The 22451-nt window shown below is 51.9% G+C and overlaps 5 protein-coding genes and 1 non-coding gene across 6 annotated transcripts; 3 read left to right on the top strand and 3 right to left on the bottom strand.

Moving 5' to 3' along the window:
* Positions 1–2224: 2224 nt before the first annotated feature.
* B0H65DRAFT_t265 lies at positions 2225–2306 on the bottom strand. The gene has a single exon. It is a non-coding gene; the product is annotated as a tRNA-Ser (tRNA).
* Positions 2307–3440: 1134 nt separating this feature from the next.
* On the bottom strand, positions 3441–5914 carry B0H65DRAFT_442799 (kinase-like domain-containing protein; the record flags this gene model as incomplete). The annotated part of the gene is made up of 2 exons (XM_062825597.1): positions 3441–5663; positions 5741–5914. 2 exons carry the CDS (start codon positions 5912–5914, stop codon positions 3441–3443), a joined length of 2397 nt encoding a protein of 798 aa, XP_062682038.1.
* Positions 5915–7118: 1204 nt separating this feature from the next.
* Positions 7119–8409, bottom strand: B0H65DRAFT_205438 (uncharacterized protein). The gene has a single exon (XM_062821864.1). It carries the CDS (start codon positions 8300–8302, stop codon positions 7214–7216), a length of 1089 nt encoding a protein of 362 aa, XP_062682039.1. The 5' UTR covers positions 8303–8409; the 3' UTR covers positions 7119–7213.
* Positions 8410–12008: 3599 nt separating this feature from the next.
* Positions 12009–12846, top strand: B0H65DRAFT_466615 (uncharacterized protein). Its single transcript, XM_062826864.1, has 2 exons — positions 12009–12061; positions 12136–12846. Exon 2 carries the CDS (start codon positions 12150–12152, stop codon positions 12588–12590), a length of 441 nt encoding a protein of 146 aa, XP_062682040.1. The 5' UTR covers positions 12009–12061; positions 12136–12149; the 3' UTR covers positions 12591–12846.
* A 2832-nt stretch (positions 12847–15678) lies between these two features.
* On the top strand, positions 15679–17834 carry B0H65DRAFT_466634 (Stc1 domain-containing protein). Its single transcript, XM_062826865.1, has 5 exons — positions 15679–16175; positions 16253–16279; positions 16341–16773; positions 16831–17337; positions 17398–17834. The coding sequence occupies exons 1-5, from the start codon at positions 16117–16119 to the stop codon at positions 17503–17505; spliced, it is 1134 nt and encodes a 377-aa protein (XP_062682041.1). The 5' UTR covers positions 15679–16116; the 3' UTR covers positions 17506–17834.
* Positions 17835–19149: 1315 nt separating this feature from the next.
* Positions 19150–22286, top strand: B0H65DRAFT_525348 (uncharacterized protein; the record flags this gene model as incomplete). The annotated part of the gene is made up of 3 exons (XM_062828830.1): positions 19150–20175; positions 20298–20430; positions 20523–22286. The coding sequence occupies 3 exons, from the start codon at positions 19150–19152 to the stop codon at positions 22004–22006; spliced, it is 2643 nt and encodes an 880-aa protein (XP_062682042.1). The 3' UTR covers positions 22007–22286.
* Positions 22287–22451: the final 165 nt, after the last annotated feature.

A 22451-nucleotide genomic window follows, 5' to 3' on the forward strand; every position in this document is an offset into this window, starting at 1 on the left:
ATCCGAGCAAAGGAGGAAGAGAATTCGTCCACTCCAGCGTACAAGAAGCGTGGGGCTATGTCGACTTGTTGGATTTTGAGTTGCAAGCGCAAAAGAGCTCCGGAGGTCTCTCCGCACACAACCCTTCACAAAGGGTGTAGTATACGGTATGGTGACACAAACTGCAACGGTAACAGCCGTTCGACTTTCGAAGCGCAAACCCAGAGGGGGAAGATCCAAAAGAACGAAGTCAAAGATGATGGAAGGAAACAAAGGCGCAGCAGCCCTGATCTCAATTCCAACGATTCAACAGTTCCCTGAATGATTCCACACCTTTCCCCAGACGTATCGCACTGCTGCAAGGTTCTCGAGGCACTGCTCTCGGCGGCAGATTGTAGGCCGTAGCCGAACCAACTGAACAGGCCGTAACGGGGATTGCTTGGCGGGGCTGAGCCTCTTGTACAGGGCGGACGGGGATGCTTTTCGAGAAGACTGAGGTCCCCGAATTCGAAAACGTGATTTGATTGCCGCACCTTTCTGCGTGCTCCAAACAGTCTCTCTTCCTCCCTTGCTTCTTCACCGTTGTCAGACCCGTCTACGGGGAGGAGATGTGTTCCTGAAAGAACGACGGTATAGGAGGAGCCGCGCAGCAGGATGACGTACGGTACAGCGCTTCTCTTCAATTGAGCAATACCGTCCATTCAGTCGTCGATCAGAAGTGCTGTGTTGCAGTGCCCAAAAATGCGGACGTGTTATGGGTCAAGAATGTCGAATGATAGGAGCCTAGAGCACCACCGTATGCTTTGTGTGGTTGCGGGGTCGAACTTGTTCCTTGGCCCGTGAAAGCTGCTGCCTGCCTAGGTATTCTTCGTGTCGTCCTTCGCTAAGTAGATAGTTTGGTGATGAACTCCAGATCGATGGCTGATGATGTCTGACTGCTGCTGCTGACTTCTTGTGGCTGCAATGTAGTACGGACGTATCAGAGGTGGTGGTGGTGGTCGTAGGAAACCGCCGTCTGTAGAGGTAGGCGTCCGTCCTGACGGCTCGCTGGCGTCGCTGGCGTCTCTACTGACAGCCCACAGTGGCTTGAGTCCTTGACAGTGGATGTGAGGCCCCGTAGAGGTAACCGTTCGGCGACATGGGCGGGAGATGCAGCCTCACAGTGGGGATCATGACAGGGGTTTGAAGCCTGGACCTCACCTTGCTTCACCTTGCAAGTTGCAACTGGCTCTGCTGCAAATCAACCAACAAGACATGGCTGATGAGCTGCTCGATTAAAAAAGTAACCGGCTAAACGCCACGATACTGCGAGGACATTGCGGTGGTGAGGCTGATTGAGGTGTTCATGATGGCGTCGCCGAGAACAGGACCGCGTCAGCTGTGTGCGCGTCCATCCATCTTGTCCAGAGGCAGAGTAGAATAGACGGGATGCATTAAAAACGGCAGAGAAGAGTTGTCGATGGTGAAAGAGGAGCAAATCTGAAGTTAAAGATTATATCCAATGGACTGACTGTCTCATGCGAGTATCTCCCTCCAGTGGACAAAACTCAAAAGAGAAAGGACGAAGCACCTAGGTACGTAGTCCTGACGCACTTGCCCTCTAACCCTCAGCTTGACTCATCTACAACATACGTATGTATCTCCATCCGGTAAATGTCCCAAGCTGTTCCAACCGGACTACTTCACCTGCATCGATGTCTCGGAACTCCCGAGAACTGAAGTCTCTCACTGTCTCAGTCAAAAATCTTTAGGTAGGCTCCGTAGGTAGGCTCCGTAGGTAGGTAGGCAAGCAGCGAGCAGCAGCTGCCTTTGTCTTTGACATGTCTTTGATCTGTCTCACATACATACGTCCATGGGCTATAGACTATGGCAAAGGCGGGCGGGTTGTCAAGGGAGGAAAGGAAAGCTTGGTACCTACTCCCGTCCCGTCTCGGTTATCGGCAACGAAGCGGACTACGTCCCAACAGCGGTACGGACACGATGCCCGCCGATACGGCACGGAGCGGGGCGGGATAATGGAAAAAAAAAATACGGATGGCGGCGGGACGGGGCGTGCATACAGACAATGCGATGCAGATACAGATACGGATGCCAAGTATATCGTGCAGATGAAATCTAAAAATGATGTCGATGAGAGTTATCCCATCACGTTGGAAAAGAGAATCTGAAAAAAAGGAACATATGAGAGAACCGAATAAATCCCCCCAAAAAAGTCACAAAAAAGAAGTTGTTAATGGTCATCGTGCGACGTGGGCCTGATTCGAACAGACGCTCCCGAAGGAACAAGATTTCTAGTCTTGCGCATTAGACCACTCTGCCACCACGCCGAATGGTTATTATTTGATGGATATTCAACGCAGAGCTCGGGCTTATTTAGGCACGTGTGGTATCCACTTCACCTTCGAAAAAGATGTAACACTTGGAGGACGGTATTGATGTTGTGAAAACGTGTTATATCGAGCGTAGGTGCATATTTATAGGGACAAGGTAATGGTTATAATAATAAACTGACATAGAAAACTTTCTTCTCTTCTCCTCTCCTTCTTTATCTTCCCAACGACTAGAAACCCGGGCCCGCGCAGTACTACAACCAAGCAGGCCCTCCTGTGCATCTTCATGTCCATCCTCCTCCCATTATCGCTCCGTCCCATTCTCTTTCTGGCAGATGTGTTTAGTAGAGGGACCAGCCGCCTTGGAATCCCTTTCTTCATCTTCTCATCTCACGGACGACCGATTATTTGTCCAACGAGAAATGCGCTCCTGAGTTCCGCCTGTAGTCCCAAAACGCACACACGACAGCTATCGGTCTCTATAAACGGTTGTTAGGGGGGTATTTCCAATGACACAGACAAGGAAGACAAAAACCAATGGGCGCACACAAAAAGAACCAGAGTATAGATGCGCATAAAGGTGGTATTAAAAGGCCCAATATAGGTTTTGAGATTTGTAAGGCCGACGACACACACACGCCAGACTTTTTTCCTCCAGGAGGGGTATTCGACACAAAAAAATTAGAAACAGATAGATACCATTCAACAACCACCAAATAGTTTTTGTTGTGTAGAAAGATCCAGCTTCTGCTACAAGATCCCCATATATGTGTGCATGTGCGTGCGAGAGATATGTAAGATGCATGCAGAAGCAGCGAAAAATAAAAATAAACGTGGGGGGGTATGAAGATGAAGTTGAAACAAAAAAAAGCAAGCAAAAGCGAGACCAGCAACTGCCATATCAAAGCAGTAGCCCGTCTCTTACTGAGCGGGAGCAGAGAGAAAACCCAAAACACAGCCCAGATACCGATAAGAACGTGGTAATGATGCCTTGCCGAAAGAACACCCAGAACACCATTCCACGTAAACACCACCCAAAGAGGAAACCCACTCATTTTCTTTTCCCTAGATCCGCAAAAGACCGCCCCCACCCACCGTCAATACAAAACATGTCGAAAAAAGAAACTGTATCTAGATACGGCTCCCTGCCGCCCAGATACTGGCTGATGCCGATGCTGCCCAGTCACCCTCATCATTGTAGGGAGGCGTGGGCCACTTGTATTCTGACGACCTTTTGTTTTGTTCCAGGGATTGGGGAGTCAGAGCTTTTTTCCCGTGATCGGCAAAGAAGATGTTTTGGCCACTGGCTGACGGTGATGGAGTTAAGTAAGGGTTAGTGAGCCCCAGATTGCTGGCCGATTGTCTGAGATGTTTTGTATCCTTCTCCAGACGCTGGATAGCCTTCCGGGTTGATGTGAGGGCTTCGTCAATCAGTTCGTCCTCTTCATCGGGCGCATCATACTGGTTTACACCCTGAGCAGCTTGTTGCCTCCGCGTCCTGCTTGAAACTGGTCCGGATCCCCGAGCACTCATCATCAGGTTATCTACCGACCTTGGTTGATGATGCGGCAGCGAATGGTGTCTCTTGAGAGTACTTTGTGGGGGCGCTCGGTGCGCTGCTGGCATGGGCGGAACTTCGGCAACGGGTTGGGGATCTCTCAGCGTCTTTTCGAGAGATTCGAGCGTGTCTTTGGGGACGGGGGCCGGTGGCGGGTTGTCGATGACCATGGAAGATCTGTTACTTCCCCAAGGTCCGCAGCCTACGCCGTGAGGTTGGGCTTCGATGTCGTCATAAGCGGGAGACATTGGTGTCTGGTGCCTTCCGGAGAACCTTCTCGCTCGCTTCCTGAGGTGCGAAAAGAAGCTCTCCTTCGTCCCGCTCGTGGGCGAGGCAAGACCAGTTTGTCCATTTAGCGCTCGTTCGGCCTGCTGGCGGTGGATCTCGGCATAGTGATTTGTGGCAGATGCGACGGATAGCTGACGGCCAATCTTCTTCGAGGCTTTGTTTTCGTCGGCGGCACTCCTTTGCGTTCCATTTACGTAAGCATCGTTGTATGAAGGTGTTCTGCTGCTTGCCTGTGCGGTCACTGCGTCAGACAAGGGTGTGATTGGGCGGATGGTGGGAAGAATCGGCATGGGAGCGACATTCGATGGACCGTTATTCCACGTTGTCCTCTTGCTAACAGCTGGAGCTGGCCTGGGCTTTGGGGAGGGAACTTCCGGTGCAACCTGCACGGGTGATGGACGGGGAGCAATGTTCACCTTTGCATTTTCTTGCGTCGTCGACACAGTAGAGACCTCGGTGCTGCTCTCAGAACGGCCGATCAGGGATTTCCTGAACCACGATGGTTTCGAAGACGTAGGCGTGGACGTGGCCGAGTCCTTTCCGCGGCTGATATCCGATTGTTTGCGGCCGAGGATCCGGGAAGCGGAGGACTTGGGCCTCAATGGGTCAACGGCGTCGGTGAAGTAGTCGTGGGCAAGGGCCTGGGTCGACGTCGGTCGGTTCTTGGGGTCCCACATTAAACACCATGTCACAAATTGGGCGAGCGAGGTCGGCCACTGGGGGGTTTGGAGAATGGTGTCCATGGAATGCGGCGCCATCTTGGGGAAAGAAAAGCCGAGCTTTCCAGCAAGACGGGTACCTTCTCTCCATTCTCCGCCGCCGACACGGGCTCCGGCCTTGTTGTACCAGTTACCCGGGCTTCCCATAATTTCGCAAACTCTCCACACTTGATCGACCTCATTTCCGCCCGGGAACAACGGCTTCAGCGTAGCAATTTCGACGGCCATGGCTCCGATGGCCCAGATATCAACCGGCGCCGAGTACTCACCAGCCCTGAGGAGGACTTCTGGGGCGCGATACCATCGGGTTGAGACGTATGTGGTGTACGGGAGTTTCGAATGCGTCTCGCGGGCCAGGCCGAAGTCGGCAATCTTTACCGTATACGTGGGCGGCGTTGATGGAGGGTTCATCAGCGCGGAATAACGGCGGAACGAGTTCTGGGTGTCCATATGCGAGGATGTCGATACTAGAATGTTTTCGGGCTTGATATCTCTGTGGAAAAAGTGATGCGCGTGAATGTGTTCGAGACCCTTCATGATCTGGAACAAGATGCTCTTCACGCTCGAGTTGTCCAGACACTTGTGGTCCCTCGCCTTCATCAGTTGATAGAGGTTGCCTTCCATATACTCCATGGCAATATGAAGCTTCTTGGTGAAGGGATCCAGGAAGATGTCGAGCGCTGGCACCAAATGGGGATGGGCAGGAAGCGTCCGCAGGAAGACTACTTCCCTCAGTTCCATGCACGGTCCTACCGACTCGAATGTTTTCTTCATTGTCTTGATGGCAATCTGTTGAAAACACAAGTGTTAGACTGAACCTGTGTTCATGGCAGAAATATCGATGAAACGGGAACCGGACTACTTACGACAGTACCGCGGCGGGCAACGGTGGCACCTGAACTCCGGACTCTAGCCAACACGACACTTCCAAAACTTCCATCGCCAATCTCTTTGAGCACCTCAAACCTATCCTCAAGAGCCTGTCCTGAACCGATTCCATGGGAAGACCCCTGAGGGGTCAGAGTGTGTACGACGGTCATGGTGCCGAGTTACACAAAGATCGCAAGCGGGCTTGATCGGAAAGACTCGCCAGTGTATCGATATCTGCAAGAACTTGCTGTTGTATAATTCTGATTTCCGTAGCAGCGACGGACGGCAGAACTGAGTTGATGCCGAGAAACGAGGGGCTCTCCTGAAGAGCTGCGCACAATTACCGGGGCATTCAAGAGACCCAAATTGTTCTGCTGTCGCAAAATCGAAATCGCTTTCGTGTCTTTAAGGTGTATTTCTGCGCTGTACCGACGTTTTAATCGGGCGAATGTGTATGTCGCAGGGTCGCGTCGAGCGATTGATGCTAATGCGGATGTTGCTGCTGCTGCTGATGGATGCAAGTCGACAGTGCTGACTTCTTTTTTTCTCGCCGGAGTTTAGTATAGTGGTATGGAACCGTGAAGGAGCGGATCGGTTATGGTAAACCAAATTGAGTAGAAGGAAAAGTGTAAATGAACGGACGAGTATTTTTCCTCGAGAAATGAGCGACGTGAAAATGATGCTATGTATGATGAAGAAAAATGAATGGGGAAACTGGTGGAAAAGCAACCCAACGAGACGGGAGTGCGCCTGGAGAGTCGAGGAGGTAGGGGCCCGGCGATGATGGGGGACCCAGTTTGGCACCAAGCCAAGAGCCTATGCTGCCCTGGGACTGTGCTGCCGTGGGCTGGTGCTGGGCTGGTACTGGCCGGTGCTGGTGGGAATGGAATTGCACGAGGCGAGGGCCCAGGATCTTGTTCGGGGTGTGCGGGTCGTCGCGGGTCGAGGGGATAGAGCCTTCGTCTAAAAACGATCGGATCCCAGGAAAGGAGCTCCGCAAACCGTATTTGCAATACGTACGCCCACTCTAGCGCGATCCGACGCAATGGATGCTATCGATCAGCTCGAGGTTGCGTGGTTCTGGGTGGAAAGCGCCTATTTTCGTGAGGTTGTTGCGACGATGGGAGAGAGTTCGAAGCGAAGTGGAAGCTGGGGGGGTTTCCAGTTCCAAACTGAAGTCCAGCCGGCACAGGAGCGGAGAGGGAGCGAGCGAGATTCGAAGAGATGAGACGGTCCTGTACAGGTGAAGCTGTAAGCTCTGACAGGTGTCGACACAGCATGTGTAGGTATGGTACCTCTACTGTAACTGTAATAACGGTCACTAGGCGGTGCAGACGTCGAAAATGTTGTAACAGAGATACCCGAAGTAACGCGGCTATACAGGAGGGATACGAGGTAGACTCTGATAAGCTACCTGTACCTGCGAGCGTACTGCCAAGTAATATAGTGAGTAGGCTCGATCTCCCACTTCAGTCCAGGGCCAGGCACGGCGCGATGTCTAGCTCGAAGCACAGGCGTCCTATGATGTAGTGTAGGTGTACTCCAAAGGTCGGCCTCTCTTGTTCGCTGGTGCGTTGCCTGGTTGCGTCTGTCTCAAGTTCTGCTTGTCCCCAATGCCCAATGCCCGTAGGGATATGGTGTTTCGGTACGGTGATTGATGGACGGTGGCGGCGACGGCCCTTCCGCGGCACCGGGTACCCTTGACTGTGCTGTGGTACAGGTACACTGTAGAACTGGATTGGGGTGCTCGACGTCCTGGAGACCTGGACTGCCCACTGGCTTGTCCCTCGGTGGAAATGCCCCAGACGTGGATCGCGTCTCCGATATTCTCGTCGCAGAACCGTCTCCGTCTCACACGGTCGACAGGGGAATTGCGAGGGGTGGGACGAGTGCGACGAGGGCCTGGAGGGGTGCGAACTGGTTGGAGAGACAATGCCGTGGTAATCAGTGGTAGTGTATACTACGTATAGAAACCGACAGGGAGCGGACGACGATGGGTGGACCAGGCAAATCCCACCTTGGTAATGCTCATGTGCAATGCGCGCTAGGACGGCGATAATTTTGCATTCAGAGATTGTTCGGTGGTCGAGATTGAGTGCAATTGAGATTGGAGGTGAAAATGGTTCCAAAAGTGGTTCCAAAATTGCGGGCAATGGAGCCTTCCTTACCTCTAGCATGAAGCGATGGGGCCAGGGCGGGCTTCGAGAAGACGATAGGGGACCCCCAATCTCGCTAGTGATTCGGAGGAGCGGTGCTCTTCTTGACGGCAATTTGAGAGTCCATAGCCTGGGACCCAACACACCACCATCACCGAGGACCCAGCAAGAGTGGAATCTGCAAAGGAGCAGGGAGGGAGTCAAGAGTGTAGAGTTAAAAAGGAAGCAGAGGGGAAAAAAGAAACAAGGCTGTACAATTAGAGTCATGATGCGTCTCTTTTCCCACTCGGTGGCGGATGTGATGAGAGAGTCAAAATAGACAAATGCTACAAAACAATGTGAGCTCATAGCAGAGAGCGAGCGAGCTGAGTTCGGCAGGGGCAACTGCTCGGGCTCAATCATTTTCGCGGCTATTCTCAACAACTTCAATCACGGTTGCCCAGCTCCGCCTTGACTTTGGCGACGACACGAGAAAAGCTCTTTATAGGCAGGATTCAACGTACATGATTGCAGTATCAAAGTCTCTGCTGTGCTGTGTGGAGCTGTGCGCAGTGATAAAGAAGTGGACTTCCAAGACTTTCTCGCTGTTAGAGAAATGCATGTGTACACACCCAGTCCACTATCTACTTCAACGTACTTCACACGCCCGGTAGCACTTTACCTGCATGTGCTGGCTCTCAATGAGGAACAACCAAACCTAACCTCACTCTGCACTTGGACGAATCCACGAATCCAGAAGCGGCCACTGTGACGATATTGGAGAACTTCCACTTGAGAGATATCGCCGGACCTCTTCAGTGGCTGAGACTGCCGGGCTCGCCAGGAATCGCAGACCACAAGACCACATTCGCGGATTCATTCGTCCATTTTGTCCACCAAAACTGGTCCGTCAGGAATGACAAACCCCCACCCGACCGCCCCCCATGCGATCTGACGGATTGTCGCAGGGCAGCTCTTTCTGATCAGAAACTGAACGACATGCACTTTTTACGCCAGTCCTTGTGGTCTTTTGACCTCGTGGCTCTGAACTAAGGGGCCCATCTTGTCGAGAGGGGACAGATTTGATAGCGCTTGGTTGATCACATGCACGGGAAGATACTGGATGCGTCAACACTCGCTGGAACCTCTTCAGAGAAACGGCAATCTCCATATTACATACTGCCAAGGTATAATATAGAGGTAGTTGTCTTGGGTTCTGAAGCCCAGTCTGTGTCAGGTCGCGCTGTCCGTGATCTCGAAACTCTAGCGGTAATCAAGTCAGAATGCAGAACCGCGTCCCGTCACATCGCGGGGAGATATACCTACGCCTGTCCCATAGAGGGGTGCTGTTGCAAAAAGTCTTCCCCATCTTTCGGGAAGGGCGCGCATCAATCATGCGGCATCGCATGAACAAGCAAACCTCCTTCGCTCCGGGATTTCCAACGGCCGCCCGTTTTCCGTTTCCAATCTTTTGCGGGTGAATTGGGTCCAGGAATTCCCCTGCCTGTTCGCAAGGCCAACTGAAAATCGACCTTTACTCCCGGTCCGAACCCATGCCGTGGTTCGGCGACCGTACTTGCCTCCTTCACGATGTTACCTTCCAATTTGCCAATCCACATTCACTGGCATGGAAGCTGAAGCTCTCCAAGAAGGAACCGAAGAAGACCAACTTCTGACATGTTTCTAGAATACCGTCACGTTGCCATCATGATCTCTCGAACCCACTGCTTTGGAATTGCGTTGGAACCTCTCAACGTACGACTGAGAGGTCAACAGAACCGGAACCTTGAAGACCACCTGAAGGGGAATTCTACTGTATCATGGTATCGGAATACAAAACTTCCCCGCTCGATATATCGCTCTCCGGCGCCGCAGCCGCAGCCTTTTTCTCCAAGCTCCCGTCCTTCGACCAGTTGGGATTTTGCCTCTCATGTTTCAGCCCAGCTCATTCCCTCTTTTGTCGACGGCCAGCTTGCCATGGCCAAAGTTGGTGCATGCCCACCCCGACCTGCAGAGAGATGCGCAGGCACGTTTTCCTCTTTGAAATGTTTCACTGCACAATCCCGTTTATCTTCCCACCTTTGTCGACAACATCCCACTGCCGTTTGGTTCGTCTGGTTTTGGCACCAAAAGCATCGCATGCTGTGTTCATGAAAAGAGTGAGTGACTCGCTAAAAAAAGGGCATGGTCGTGCGTCGTGGTGACAGTCGTCACTCGTGCACATCCGCGATCAACTCCTATTGGTCCAGGAAATTAATATTGCCCCACTGCGTGTACAGAGTACTTTGAGCGTTATCACTAGCAGGTTGCTAATGCACCCAATTACACACATGATCGGCCATGAGTGAGATTGCACCCAAAGTATCGGGAACCCAATTGGGTTCTGAGTGCCAATTTCTTAGCTCCATCAGCGGGGCCTCCCCATCTCTCCATTTCCCATTTCCAATTCTCTCCAGGAACCTCCCGTCCTGCTCCAACTTCCCACTTTGCTTGGCCCTGACAATCCCTCTCGCTCGTCGTGTTCCAGTTGCGAAGATCGGATGATCCGAGTCATTCAAGAACTGGTCGAGCAAAGACGTGCCTTTTCTTCGCTGTCAAATTCGCATCAAGCAATGGCGTTCAGCAGCTGCCTGAGCCTTCTCACACGGCCCGCTAATAGGTCAGTGTTTCAGTGAAACCTCACGGAATTGCTGACAGCCTCGAGGTAATGACAGAGGGGCGTCATGGGCCTTTTCCACCACAAAGAACGGATGTTCATCCCACTTCAATCCGATTGCCCTTCCACTCAACATCTTCGTGGACTATCAAACCCAGCCTTGCCCAACCGGCTACCCAACTGATAGCCTTTCCAGTTCTGGATCACATCGCCAAGCAAAACCATTTCGCGAGGTCACCGGCTCTCATTCTCCCCCAGGTAACGAACAGCGGCTCGGAAATTCTGGGGAACTGCCCCGGGCCAAAATAGAACGAACTGTTGATGAACCATTCGTCCCCGATTTCAAGGGCCTGGCGTCTTGCAGATCTCGTCACCTTGGGTCCGTTCGTGTTTGCCTCTTGTGCCTGGGAGCCTGGCATCCACGGCGGCCTCGCAATCAGCCCAAATTCCCAAAGATTCCAGCGACCATGCCTCGTCCACTGTACTACACCTACGATATCGACGATACACTGTTCCATCCCTCCAGCTCCAGGAACGGATCACTACCCGGCCAGTCTGGGCAAGATATATCTATCATATTCACTCGGTTCCTGGCTGTAGCTTGTACCAACGCCACTTGGACTTTCGGTGTCTCGTTTCCATCATGAGCATCAAACCATATTGCTTGATCACCAGAACAAGTGCTTCATATCACTTCGTTTCTGATTTTCTCAACCAAGCCGAGGTTTTTGCTTCGCTACCACATCTGAGAAGAGGAAGTATGTACATCTCTTGCCACAGATTCGACTAGCGTAGAGGTATGATGGGCTTGAAGGTGAAATTACAGCCCAGTACCGTAGGGACATTTCAACGGACGACCTATCGAGCAAACAGGGGGTTCACAGCACGATCACCATTGAGCACACAGATCATATACCCAATTGCGATGATGGTCCGTGTAAACCTGGACATCACCACATGGTTATCTCTGCATTTCCAGCATTGGCAAAGATGAGGGGCGTAGGAGCTGAATGAACGGCCAGTGCCGCGGTCCTACCCCTAACCCCGGCCGGTATGTTTCGGTATCGCAGATTCGCAGTCACACATACCGAAAACATCCCCGTTCATCGGTTTTAAGACAAGGGAAAAGGAAAAACTACCTACGATCATCTATAAAGGTTTCCGCCCCAGCCGGGTCTTCCGCGGTTGCGCAGTTTCTCCCGCACTGCGTAAGATTGCCCCAAGGCGCAAAGTGACTGAGGATTGTTGCGCCCCCCTACGCGGATCCCTCGGCGGAGCAACAACCGAGACTACCACGGTTAAAACCCAAGACGAAGCTCAAAATAGACAAGAAGCGAGTAATTCAAGAATTTTCCCGTCGACACCCGATACAGTAAAGATCCCTGAAAGTGCAACTAATCCGGGCTGGCGAAATCTTTTGCACTTTCTGGGTATTTGCACTTGGAGGAGCTAGTGCACAGACTAGGAAGCCCCCTCTGGCCATTGAGAGGCGACCAAAAGTGGGTCGCCAGAGCCCCGGTAACTAGGTATAAGTATTCTCTCCCACCAAAACTAGACCCCTATAAGTGCAAATTCGGGCTAACGTCTTTGCACTTTGCAGTTTGCAGGTTTTGTATGGGACACTTTGGGGGGTTTTTGCACTTGGGGGTGGTTGCACTTTCAGGGATCTTTACTGTAACCGGTTTGATAGTCACTCTGGAGATGGATCTTTTAGTCAACACCAACCCACCGAAGAAATACTCTCACGGCCGACGGTTACCAGATGTGGAAAGCTTCCCTGGTGTCGCAGACGGAAGACGCTTCTTTCTGGATTCTGTTCCATCCGATGTATCCCTTGAAACCGCAAATCGAAGCGCCATCAGATTGCGGCATGTGGTAAGCAAGGAAGATGAAGGACCCATGTCAACAGGTAGTGAACGATTATCGAATCTTGCGTCTCCTGGTCATCTTTCCCATTTCTTCATGAAACAAGAAATGCGGAGGGAAGTTCATGCGAACCGGGATGGGAAGAGGAAGTTTGAGACCCTCCCTACACTTATAAAAGCTTTGGTTTGATATAACCATCTGGCATTGGCTGCCCCCTGCCCAGCAGTCATACAAGCAAGCAAGCAACCACCACACCCTCAAAGAATTAGATAGCATGCGTGAATAAAGTTGGCGTGTTTGGTTGTTTCGATATCGGAGTATGTATCGAGGTAAGGTTTGGATGACTGGCCGCCATCATGGGTTGGCGCCGGCTCCTGAACGAGTGTGTATGCACTTCACACATTTGCACACACACCCAACCCGCCAGTGCGGCCCCAAAGCGCTTCTCTGCTCTCGTTCGTGAATCACAAGTCAGGACTCCGACCAGTGAGGTATGTATGTCTCTTTTTTTTACCTGTACAGTTTTCGACAATTTGAGTGGTACGTGTAACATCGATCAACTGTGAAAGCTGTGACCGGTCGACTGTCACATCTTGTCACGCACACACACATTCACACAAAAGCTCTCCCATCACTCCATTGGGGATCTGACTGACTGTGCGCGACAAAACACCTTTCCCTGCGCGAAACTTCCAGACAGACCGGCTTACAAGCCGGAGTATCATCGTGAACTTGTTATTCTTTTCGGCGTTCTTTTCCTTTTCGATGCATCATCTTTTAAAAGAAGTTCCCGAGCCAAGGGAAGCTCTCCCGGCAGAGTTGCACTAGCTGCATCTGCAGCACCGAGCACTTGCAGAAGTTAGTTGCGTGCAGCGAGCCAATGTGGTTCCACCCCGCGCCCGCACGCCATTTGGACGGATCCACTGGCCCTATGCGAGCTGACAGCTGGCACTCGGTTTGGGTCCGTGCTTCCTCTTTGCTTGCCGACAGCCAAGTGGCAGAGGACGTGACATGGATCCGGGGCCGCGGCGCCCGGCAACTTTCCATGGGGAAAGAGAACTGCTGCACGCAACAGAACACCAACCGACTGACCACGTTCACTTTGACAGGGCTCTCTGTCAGTCATTCAAAAACTGCAAAACATCCATCATTTGGTGACTGGCATAGCATGGGCCTGTGGATGGTCGACGATGATCACGTGAACCACTTTCAACGACAAGGTCAACGACAAGGGGGGGCTGATTAACTGATGGAGTTTGTGATGACCAGGGCTTCTTCCTTCGGGGTTGTACTGTGATTGCCAAGCCTATTTTGTACGCCGATGGACCGATAACACACCCTGAACACCTTAAAAAGAAGTGTAGTGTATACTACAAAAGTGCCGTGGCTCCGTTCGGGGCCGTGGATCATATTTGGGTACGAAAGCGATTGACGAGCGAGGTGGATTGGTAAATGGCGTTCGTCACTCGTCACTCGCGTCACGGGGTAACGGGGTTAGTAACACGGGAAAGTTCCGCCTATTTTATCCTACACTACACTACACTAGCTTCGCCTCCCTCTTGTCTTGTTGATTCCGAGTTGATTCAAGGGTCCAGGTTCCAGGTTCCAGTTTGTACGAGAGTCGCTACGGTGATCAGGGTCTTGAAAGAATGACCGTCAGTTCGTCCGTCATTGTGGTAGGTTTGTGATGAAGGAAGACAGGATTTCGCTTCTTTGACTGGTCAGTTGAGTGGCAAATAGAGTTGAAAATCAGTTTCAGCTATTTGATGTTGGGAGGATTGAGCGAAGGTTGGGCCTTGGATTATGACATTTTCCTTTTACAGAATAGGTAGAGCTATTCAGGAGGAGTGAGACATTGATATGCGGATCATTGGTGGGAGAGGTCTGGATTCTTCGCCTGGTTGCCAGCTCGGCTGGGCGGGCGGGTGATGCGGGATACTAACCTTGTCGACTTTATCCCCGGCTTGAGAAACAGATCCGATGCGGTCTGTTTGGCTTCGACGATAGATACCCGGCTGTAGGGGGGAATTGTGTCGACCTGATCAACCTCCCGCCTCTCTCCCGGGCCAGCCGTTCGCTTCCGATGCGCCACTCGGGGGTTTACCGAACCGATCAACATCCCAGCTCCCGGGCTTTTGGCCGGAAGGGGTGAACTTGGATTTCTGGAGTCGTGGTGAAGATGGAATCTGAGAGAGAGAGAGAGGTTGATATCTCTCAATGGTATGTCCCCCATCTATTACGGCCAGTTCGTAACCTGCTCTTTCTTCTACGTGTGATAGTCCTTTTCGGAGTATTGACTCTCCAACATGCCTCACTTCTCTTATTTCTAGCGGGTAGTTGAACGAACTGCCACTCAAACTTAGTCGTCTTTCTTCTCTGATACCATCCTTTGCCCCTGGAAATAACGAGTGCCTTTGACAGACCACCATCATTCTCAATCATGACTGGCTAAGCTCAGAGTGTCACTCATTGGTACATAGCTTGAAGCCGTCATGACACTCCTGAATATTTATTATCGTGAATGACAGGTTGGATGCGTATTTCAGGTTCTTTTTTGACAGTGCCGGCAAGTGGTTATTGTGGGTGTCTTAGGGGCACCTCTATTATTCGAAAGGCTTATTCGAAAGGCTCGGTTTCCATATTTGGGGTTCTGTCATCATCTGTACACTGCTGATCCGTTTGCCTTGGTCTAGAGCTGCAGGTATCATTTCGGAGCTACTTGCACTCCCTCGAGGAAGGACGGGCGAGAAATGTTCAGCGAGGAAGAATATCCTGCTCGGCCATCCAGTGCTCCTATTCTGCAAGAAGTCAACTTTCTCCGGTAAGCAGACACTCTGCGCATACTCTCCAGTTTGATTCTGCTGTTTTAAGACGATTTGGTAGAACTATAACTTGCGTAGGTCTTCCCATTATTTCCACATTGTTTTTATCCAGAAATGACATATTCTGGGAAGAATGTGTTGGCGCGCAGCTGGAGTGATCTCAACACCGCGGATGACTTTACTTTCAGTCCTCAAAAGAACTGAATGTTGTGAATAAAACCCACTTGTGCCGAGAGAAAGGTCGAGATACTAATAAATGCTATTGAGAGGTTGATCGAAGTCAGTCATGGGATTTGCATCTGATCAGGTACATATGTCATCTCCTCGATTCCATCTAGAGTTGCGGTCCTTTCAACTCCAGACCACGTCTTTTCCAGAGCGTCAAGCCGCTTGGAGTTGATCCAACCGAGACTCCGGCCAAGTCACCTCTAACTGTGAGGGAACAACCCAGCAGAAACCTTGAAACTGAATAGGCAGGTACGATGGTCCATGGTTCCTTCCTCCCCATCGCCAGTCGTTTTTTCCCACGTGAATCCCCACAGCAACCCTCAGCTCGTTCAAGTGCTGTGCCTTTAGGCAGTCACCGTTCGCGCCGTTTTCCATCCCATAACAACCTGAACAACACTCTATTGTCTCCCTCACGCCTCCCGCGCCTCTACAGCCAACAATTTCTCTTGAACTTCCTTTTTAACCCTGTTCCCTCCAGCCTCCTCGTCTTCTCTCACTATTTTCTTAACCACGAGTCGTCTACGGCCACTGTCGCTGCCGCCGCCGACGCCGCTGCCGTCCACACCGCATTGCCATTACCACAAACCTCCATCTGCGGAGTAAAACAGAAGTCACACTGCTCACAAGGCGTTTAGGCTTTACCTCTCTGACTCGGCAAGCTCACCATGTCGGCGCCTCCTGCGCAGAGCCCAGCTCTCCAGGCCAGACCTGGAGCGGCTTCAGCGTAAGCTTTCAGCCCCCTCTGGCAATCGTCTAAGTCAGAAGTGGAAGTGCTTTTGCTGACCATACCTTTCCCACCAGTGCGAGCAGTCGCGGCAAGACTGGACAGTATGTTCCCACGGCACACCTCCCCAGTACGTCCTGAATACGATACTAAGCTCCCCAACAGGATCCGATGCATGAACGGCAAGGAGTGGCAGGACCGTTCTGCCTTCAACCCCAAGAGACTCAGAGAGTACGAGGAATCGCGCCGTTCCAACAGAGCCATCACACCGTACAACTCCTTTATCTCGTGCAAAGCCCATTCTGGACATAATCCTTTTGACAAACAATGCCAGGGCGGCTGCCTGCGTATCTTGCCCTTGGAGAAGTTCAGCAAGAATTCCAGAAGGTTGGGCAAGTACAAGTGCATGGATTGCACCCAGCATCAGCTGTACCTCCAGCCTCACGCTACTGTTCCTGCTCCGAATACTCTTTTGGACACTACAGAGAAGGATGAGCTTGCTCAGGCTCGCCTCCGCCGCAAGGCCAAGTTGGCTGCTGCTCTGGCTGCTGAAGACGAGGACGATGAGGATGACGATTCCCTCTACCGCGACGACCAGGTAAGATGACCTTCGTGTTTGTACGGTTGATTATATACGTCATACTAACAGTTCCAGTCTGTTCTCTCTGGTGCCTATAGTGCCGGAAGCACTGTCTCGGGCGCTATCACCGGCAGCCGGTCTGTTTACTCTTCGAGATATTCGGAGGCCGGAACAGGTTACAGCAGCCAGAATCAACCGCCCCATATGCGCAGCGAGAATGGCTCTGCCGCCACCAGCGCTTTGGCGGCCCGGTTGAACCAAGATAGCTCCTCTCTCAGTGGCAATGCCTGGCGCACTCAGGGTTTCTTTTCTGACAGCTACGCTGCGGTTTCGACCTCGAGCAACGCAGGTTATGCCCCGAGTGACGCTCTCTTGACTGACGGACAATCCACTCTCGGCCCTGAAGATTCGGGTTCTGTTGCTGCTGCCCCGGATGACGACGAAGAGAGCAACAACCCTCCAACCGCTCAGCGCAAGATCATTGCTGATCACACGACCGTTACTGAATTTTTTCAGACTGAGGAGTCGTGGAGGGCTGATCAGGTCAAGGAGTCTCTGTCCTCGGGTAATTGGGTCAAGCTGGTAAGTCATGCTTGGAAAGTGTTGCTATGTGTTTTCTAATCATCTCTTTTTTGTCATTAGCCCGGTCGCAAAACGTTGCCCGAAGTCCCTCGCTATCTCAGAGAGGGCGAGGATAATTTCGACGATGATGCGTACTCCTACGATGGCGAGTCTGAGGACGAGCTGTAAGATCGCGTCCTATCCGTACTCAGAATGGGAAATGCCAGATGATACACGCTGGTTCAGGCTTAGTTGACTGGCGTGGCAAGTTTTCGAAGGATATGGGAGTGTCGGAAGAAGGGTCGTCGAGGAAAGGATTTTCTTGATTGACAACGGAAATATGGTCAAAAGCTCAGCTGGTTCTTACAATCTCGCGGTTCTGTTGCTATCAGGCATTTTATATTCAGCGATATTGTCGCAGAGTTAGACGCAGATTATCTTGGTAGAGGAGGAAGACGACCAAGGTTGCGATAGAGTTTATGCGAGAAATGCCAGCGTTGATATTCATGAATGACAACTTTGTCAGAATCCTTCCTGACAATATCCTACCGTCTTCGATTAACATTTGTTCATGGTAAAGTCATATCATCACAACAGTTGCGGTACTTGCTTGAAGATGAAAACAGCGTGGTGGAACTGAGATGACGAGACACCTGAGATCATTCCATTCCTTGAACGGCAAGGCGGTCGTTGAGATAAGCCCGCCAATCAGTCCCATGGATATGTTACTATGGTCCCTCAAGAGTGACCATGGACGAACAGTGACACAACGGTGCACAGAAAAGAACAAACAAAGGGGCCAGATTGACAGGCAGAGCTCTCTCGGAATTCGGGAAAATGTCTCATGGGTAAGGCGTGGTAGGCGGCATGATGGATAGCACAAAGTTTCTGCCATACTAACGACGTGTACATATGTGGCTCAGCACATTCGCAATAGTAGGCAATGTGGTCTTTCCATGATACTGACAGAATTCTTTGAATCGTGTTGCTCTTAGTCTTTTGAAGCCATGGCAAACAAATGTGTCACCGGCCAGACGATAAGCCATACATTAGCCAGTTGCTGCCGTGTAAGTGCATCCTGCTCACCAGCCCACCATGAATGTTGTAGTGGACTGTAAATGTCTTTTGTCAGTTCGTGATTCTCTTAAGGTGACTGAATGAAAGTGATGCATCTGTATGTCAACGGCGGTTTTGTCATGAACGTTGTGGGTTTGTCCGTGATCAACACTTGTTATGAAAAAGATGCGGACAAGGAGATTTAAACTTCAAACCATCTCTTCTATTCCCATCTCTTCGTCTTCAAAGAGAAGAAGAAACATACAGACCTGGAAAATACTTTGCAGCAACCACAAGAGAGTCGTAACACGCCTGCCTTCGTGAACCACAATACACAACACAATACAACCTCAACATCCAACCACAAACACACTTGAGGTATGTCCAGAAACACCAACCACGTCACGGAACCACATACAACATACAGCATTTCAACTGGGAAAAAAAAGAACACCGCTTCTCCAAGTGCTGGTTGTTGCTGGTTGAGCCGCAGTTACCACCCACCACCTCACCGACTAAAAGGGTTGTGCAAAGGCTGACTGACTTGGAGCTGTGTAGTGACAAACACACTCTCATCGGCCCGCCTCGACACAAGAAAGACACAATACAGCACACAGCACACAGTACACAGCCCCCCCTTTCCCCGGGAAGCAAGACTGGAGCCAGCCAAACAAAAGCAAAATCCAACGGTTACTTCCCGACACAGGAAGTTTGCTCTTTTAGCTTTTGTCCTCTTTCTCCTTTTGTTCTGGTCCTTTTCTTCTCTCCTTTCCAGCCATGTCCAGCTCTGGCTCTGGCTTTGGTAGAAGGACTATTCACCACAACGACCCGAACCGTTTCTTGGACGTCGTCAACGCTCGGTCTCCTCCTCGTACTGGTACTGGAGGATCTAGAACAGCTTCACCCAGACTTGGACCGTCTTCCCCGATCCCGATTCCAAACGCGATACCGAGACTGAGAGTGAGAGTGGGGAGAAGAGTTAGTTTCGAGGAGCCTTCTACCCCTCCGTCTGCTTTCGAGTATTTCTCTTCTTCCTCTACCTCTTCTTCCTCCTCCTTCTCACCACCACCACCAACGTCATCATCATACCTATCCACCGCCTTCTCGTTTGACGACTCCGACAACTTCGACATCCTCGGCAACGACGACGACGACGACCTGGCATACACCATCGCCGGTCCAAGCGGAGGAAGGGAGGAAAGAGGCAGGATAAGGATAAGGTCAAGGTCAAGATCAAGATCAAGGGAGCCCCAAGCAAACCATCGCGTCACCATCTACCACGGAGTTCGCCATTTCTACCCCAACCGTAACCGTACGCCGTCACCACCTCCTCCTCCACCCGTTCCTCCACCGCCAGCCTTTCTAGGTTTCCGCCCAGTCGGCCGTGTCCGGTACTTGCCCGCTCCCAGACACGTCCCCGCTCCGAGACAGTTCCCCGCTCCAAGACTCACCATCCGTCGAATAAACCGCTCTCCATCCCCTGCTCTTCTCCGGCCTTTTCAACGGGTACGGTTCCGGGAGGAGGAGGAGCAAGTTGAAGAAGAAGACGAAGACAGTGGGGATAGAGTGCGTGATAGGCTAAGGATAGCTATCAGGACTACAACCAGCAACGGGCGAGGAAGAAGGGAATTTAGGAATTTTGACGACGACGACGAGGACGAGGACGATAGTACTTCTACCGTGACTACCGCATACCAAGACGCAGACGAAATGCCTAGGGCGGCGTGGGGGGTGTTGTTTGATGCGGATGAGAGGCCGACGGAGAGGTTGAGGGAGGTGTTGGCGGCTTTGGGGAGATGGGTTGTGAGTTTTTTCTTGAGTTTCATCTTTCGTTTTTGTTTGGATACCTATGATGTTGGGGGTCAGGTTGTTCTGAAGGCGCTGATCTTGGCAAGCTGTGTGCGCTAACGTTGAGAACTGCTTAGGTCCGTGAGATGCCCGGGGGGCGATCGACCATGCTGGACAGGGAAGATCTCATTAGCCCGAGGAGGATGAGGAGGTTCTTTGATCGGTATTATGTGACGGGACCAAGGGAGGAGGAGGAGTGGAGGTATTGGGGTAAGTGTTTATCCCCCTGTTGGCGATTGTTTGATGGTGGATGGTTGGTGATGTGGACTTGGTGATCGGGAGTTACTAACCTTGTGCGGTAGATGTTTTCAGGAACGAGACCGGCGATGAATCGATAACCCGGGTCCAAAGGCTTTACGACGATCTCAACGCCGAATACCGTCCTCGCACCCTGCCTCGAACCGCCGCCACTTTGCCTTCTCCATGCCTCACGCCAAGAGGTTTCGCCGAGTTCCTGATCAAGCTGATCCTCAGCTACCCCGAAAGCCAGCATCAGTTCCTCTCGCATGTATTTAGGAGTAATCAGATCACGGCGCCGATGGACAACCTCAACAGGTGGGGAGCAAGAGGCGGAGAAGGATTGCTACCGGGCCATCTAGACAGAGATCTATTTCCAGAATTCATGGACACCGTGATGGAAGCAAGAGTCAGGAGGGCTTTGATGGCAGCTGAGTTCGGGACACCAGGACGGCCGGCAGGGAGAAGTGGCTCACTAGAGAGACTGAGGGAAGAAAGGGCACAAAGGCAGCGACAAGCTAACCAAGACAGAATCCGTGAACGAAGGAGGGCCGAGTATCAAGGATATCGACTAAGAGGCGGCGGCAGCGATGGCGACGCTGACGCGGAGCGAGGACGAAGCATGGAGCGACGTTCCTCAAGCCGAGTGGAAATCCGGAGCACATCCAGGGCCGCATCACCTGGAGTCCAGCGAGTGACTGCGGTAGTCCGGTCTCGGTCCCGGTCCCAATCTCGGTTAAGATCCCAATCTCGCCATCGACCATCAGACAATCCCCAAACCTCATCGTCATCTCAAGACCGTGAACCCGACAATCTCCACGTGCGCTTCACCTCCGAGACCAAACGTCCCAAGAGAAAGCGTCCGGCCGTTAATCTCTCCTACAAGAGACCACCAACCCCCACGCCGGCCGTCACCAAATGCCACACCAAGTTCGAAGATTATGGCTGTCTATTCCCGCCGCATCCAATTCCAACCTCCTGCCATCCACGACCACGACCCAAGACACCGGTTGCAAAATGTAAGCCGCCAAAACCAAAGCCAACGACGTACTACCCCCGTCTCCCACCCGGCCACCCACCCATCTCACTCCCATCACCTCATCCAGCTCCAGCAGCTCCAACATGCCACCCTCCCGCCACCACTCAACAAGTCTGTCACTCCACCAAACCCAAACCCAAAGCCTGCACTTACAGACCCCGTCCCCGACCCGGTTGCAACACCGCCAAACCCTGTCGTCCCCGTCCAGAACGCATCTACCGCGAAGTCCCCATCTACCACGAGATCCCCGTGCGCGAGATCCGCGAAGTCGAAGTCGAAGTGCCTGTTCGCGTCGAAGTTCCCTATGAAGTCCCGGTTAGAGTACCCGTCGAGGTGCCTGTAAGGGTCAACGTTCCGGCGCCGTATCCGGTACCGCAGCCTTATCCTGTTTATCATCATCAGAATTATAATGGCGGGTATGGGGGACACGGAAGGTATGGGGTGAGGGCTGATGAGGGACCTTGGTATCCATTTAAGGCTGTTACTTGGCAGAGTGGTCCGCCTTTTTAGGTGAGGTTGTAGGTATGGGATAGGGGGAGATGGAGGTGTTGGGTTTTGGATCGCAGTGTAGGAAGTTTGGATAGGGAGGAGGTGAGGGTCGTGAGGGGAAGTTGCCTGGCGCGTGCAGCCTGACACAACAGTGTCTGCCCCTCGGTTTGGTGGTGCTGTTTTCACTTGGCAGTAAAAGTAGGAATATTAAAGCATCTGTTTGAAAGCAAACAACCCTGGTAACCCTGGTGATTCCAACTTGTGTTCAATGCTCACGAGTCATGGAAAGTGTCGAAGGTCGTTGCCAAAACAAGGGGGAAACAAGGCCAAAACATGTTGCCGTATTGGGTAAGATCAGCAAGCGCATTAACAGATTCAGGTGACGATCTCACGCAGATCTGTTATTGCCGTGCTTAACACCGTTGTAGGGTAGCATCCCCCCAGTGACCCCCACGTTCCCCCACTC

This window comes from Neurospora tetraspora (genome assembly GCF_033439725.1).
Source record: "Neurospora tetraspora strain CBS 560.94 chromosome Unknown B0H65scaffold_4, whole genome shotgun sequence".
NCBI lineage: Eukaryota > Fungi > Ascomycota > Sordariomycetes > Sordariales > Sordariaceae > Neurospora > Neurospora tetraspora.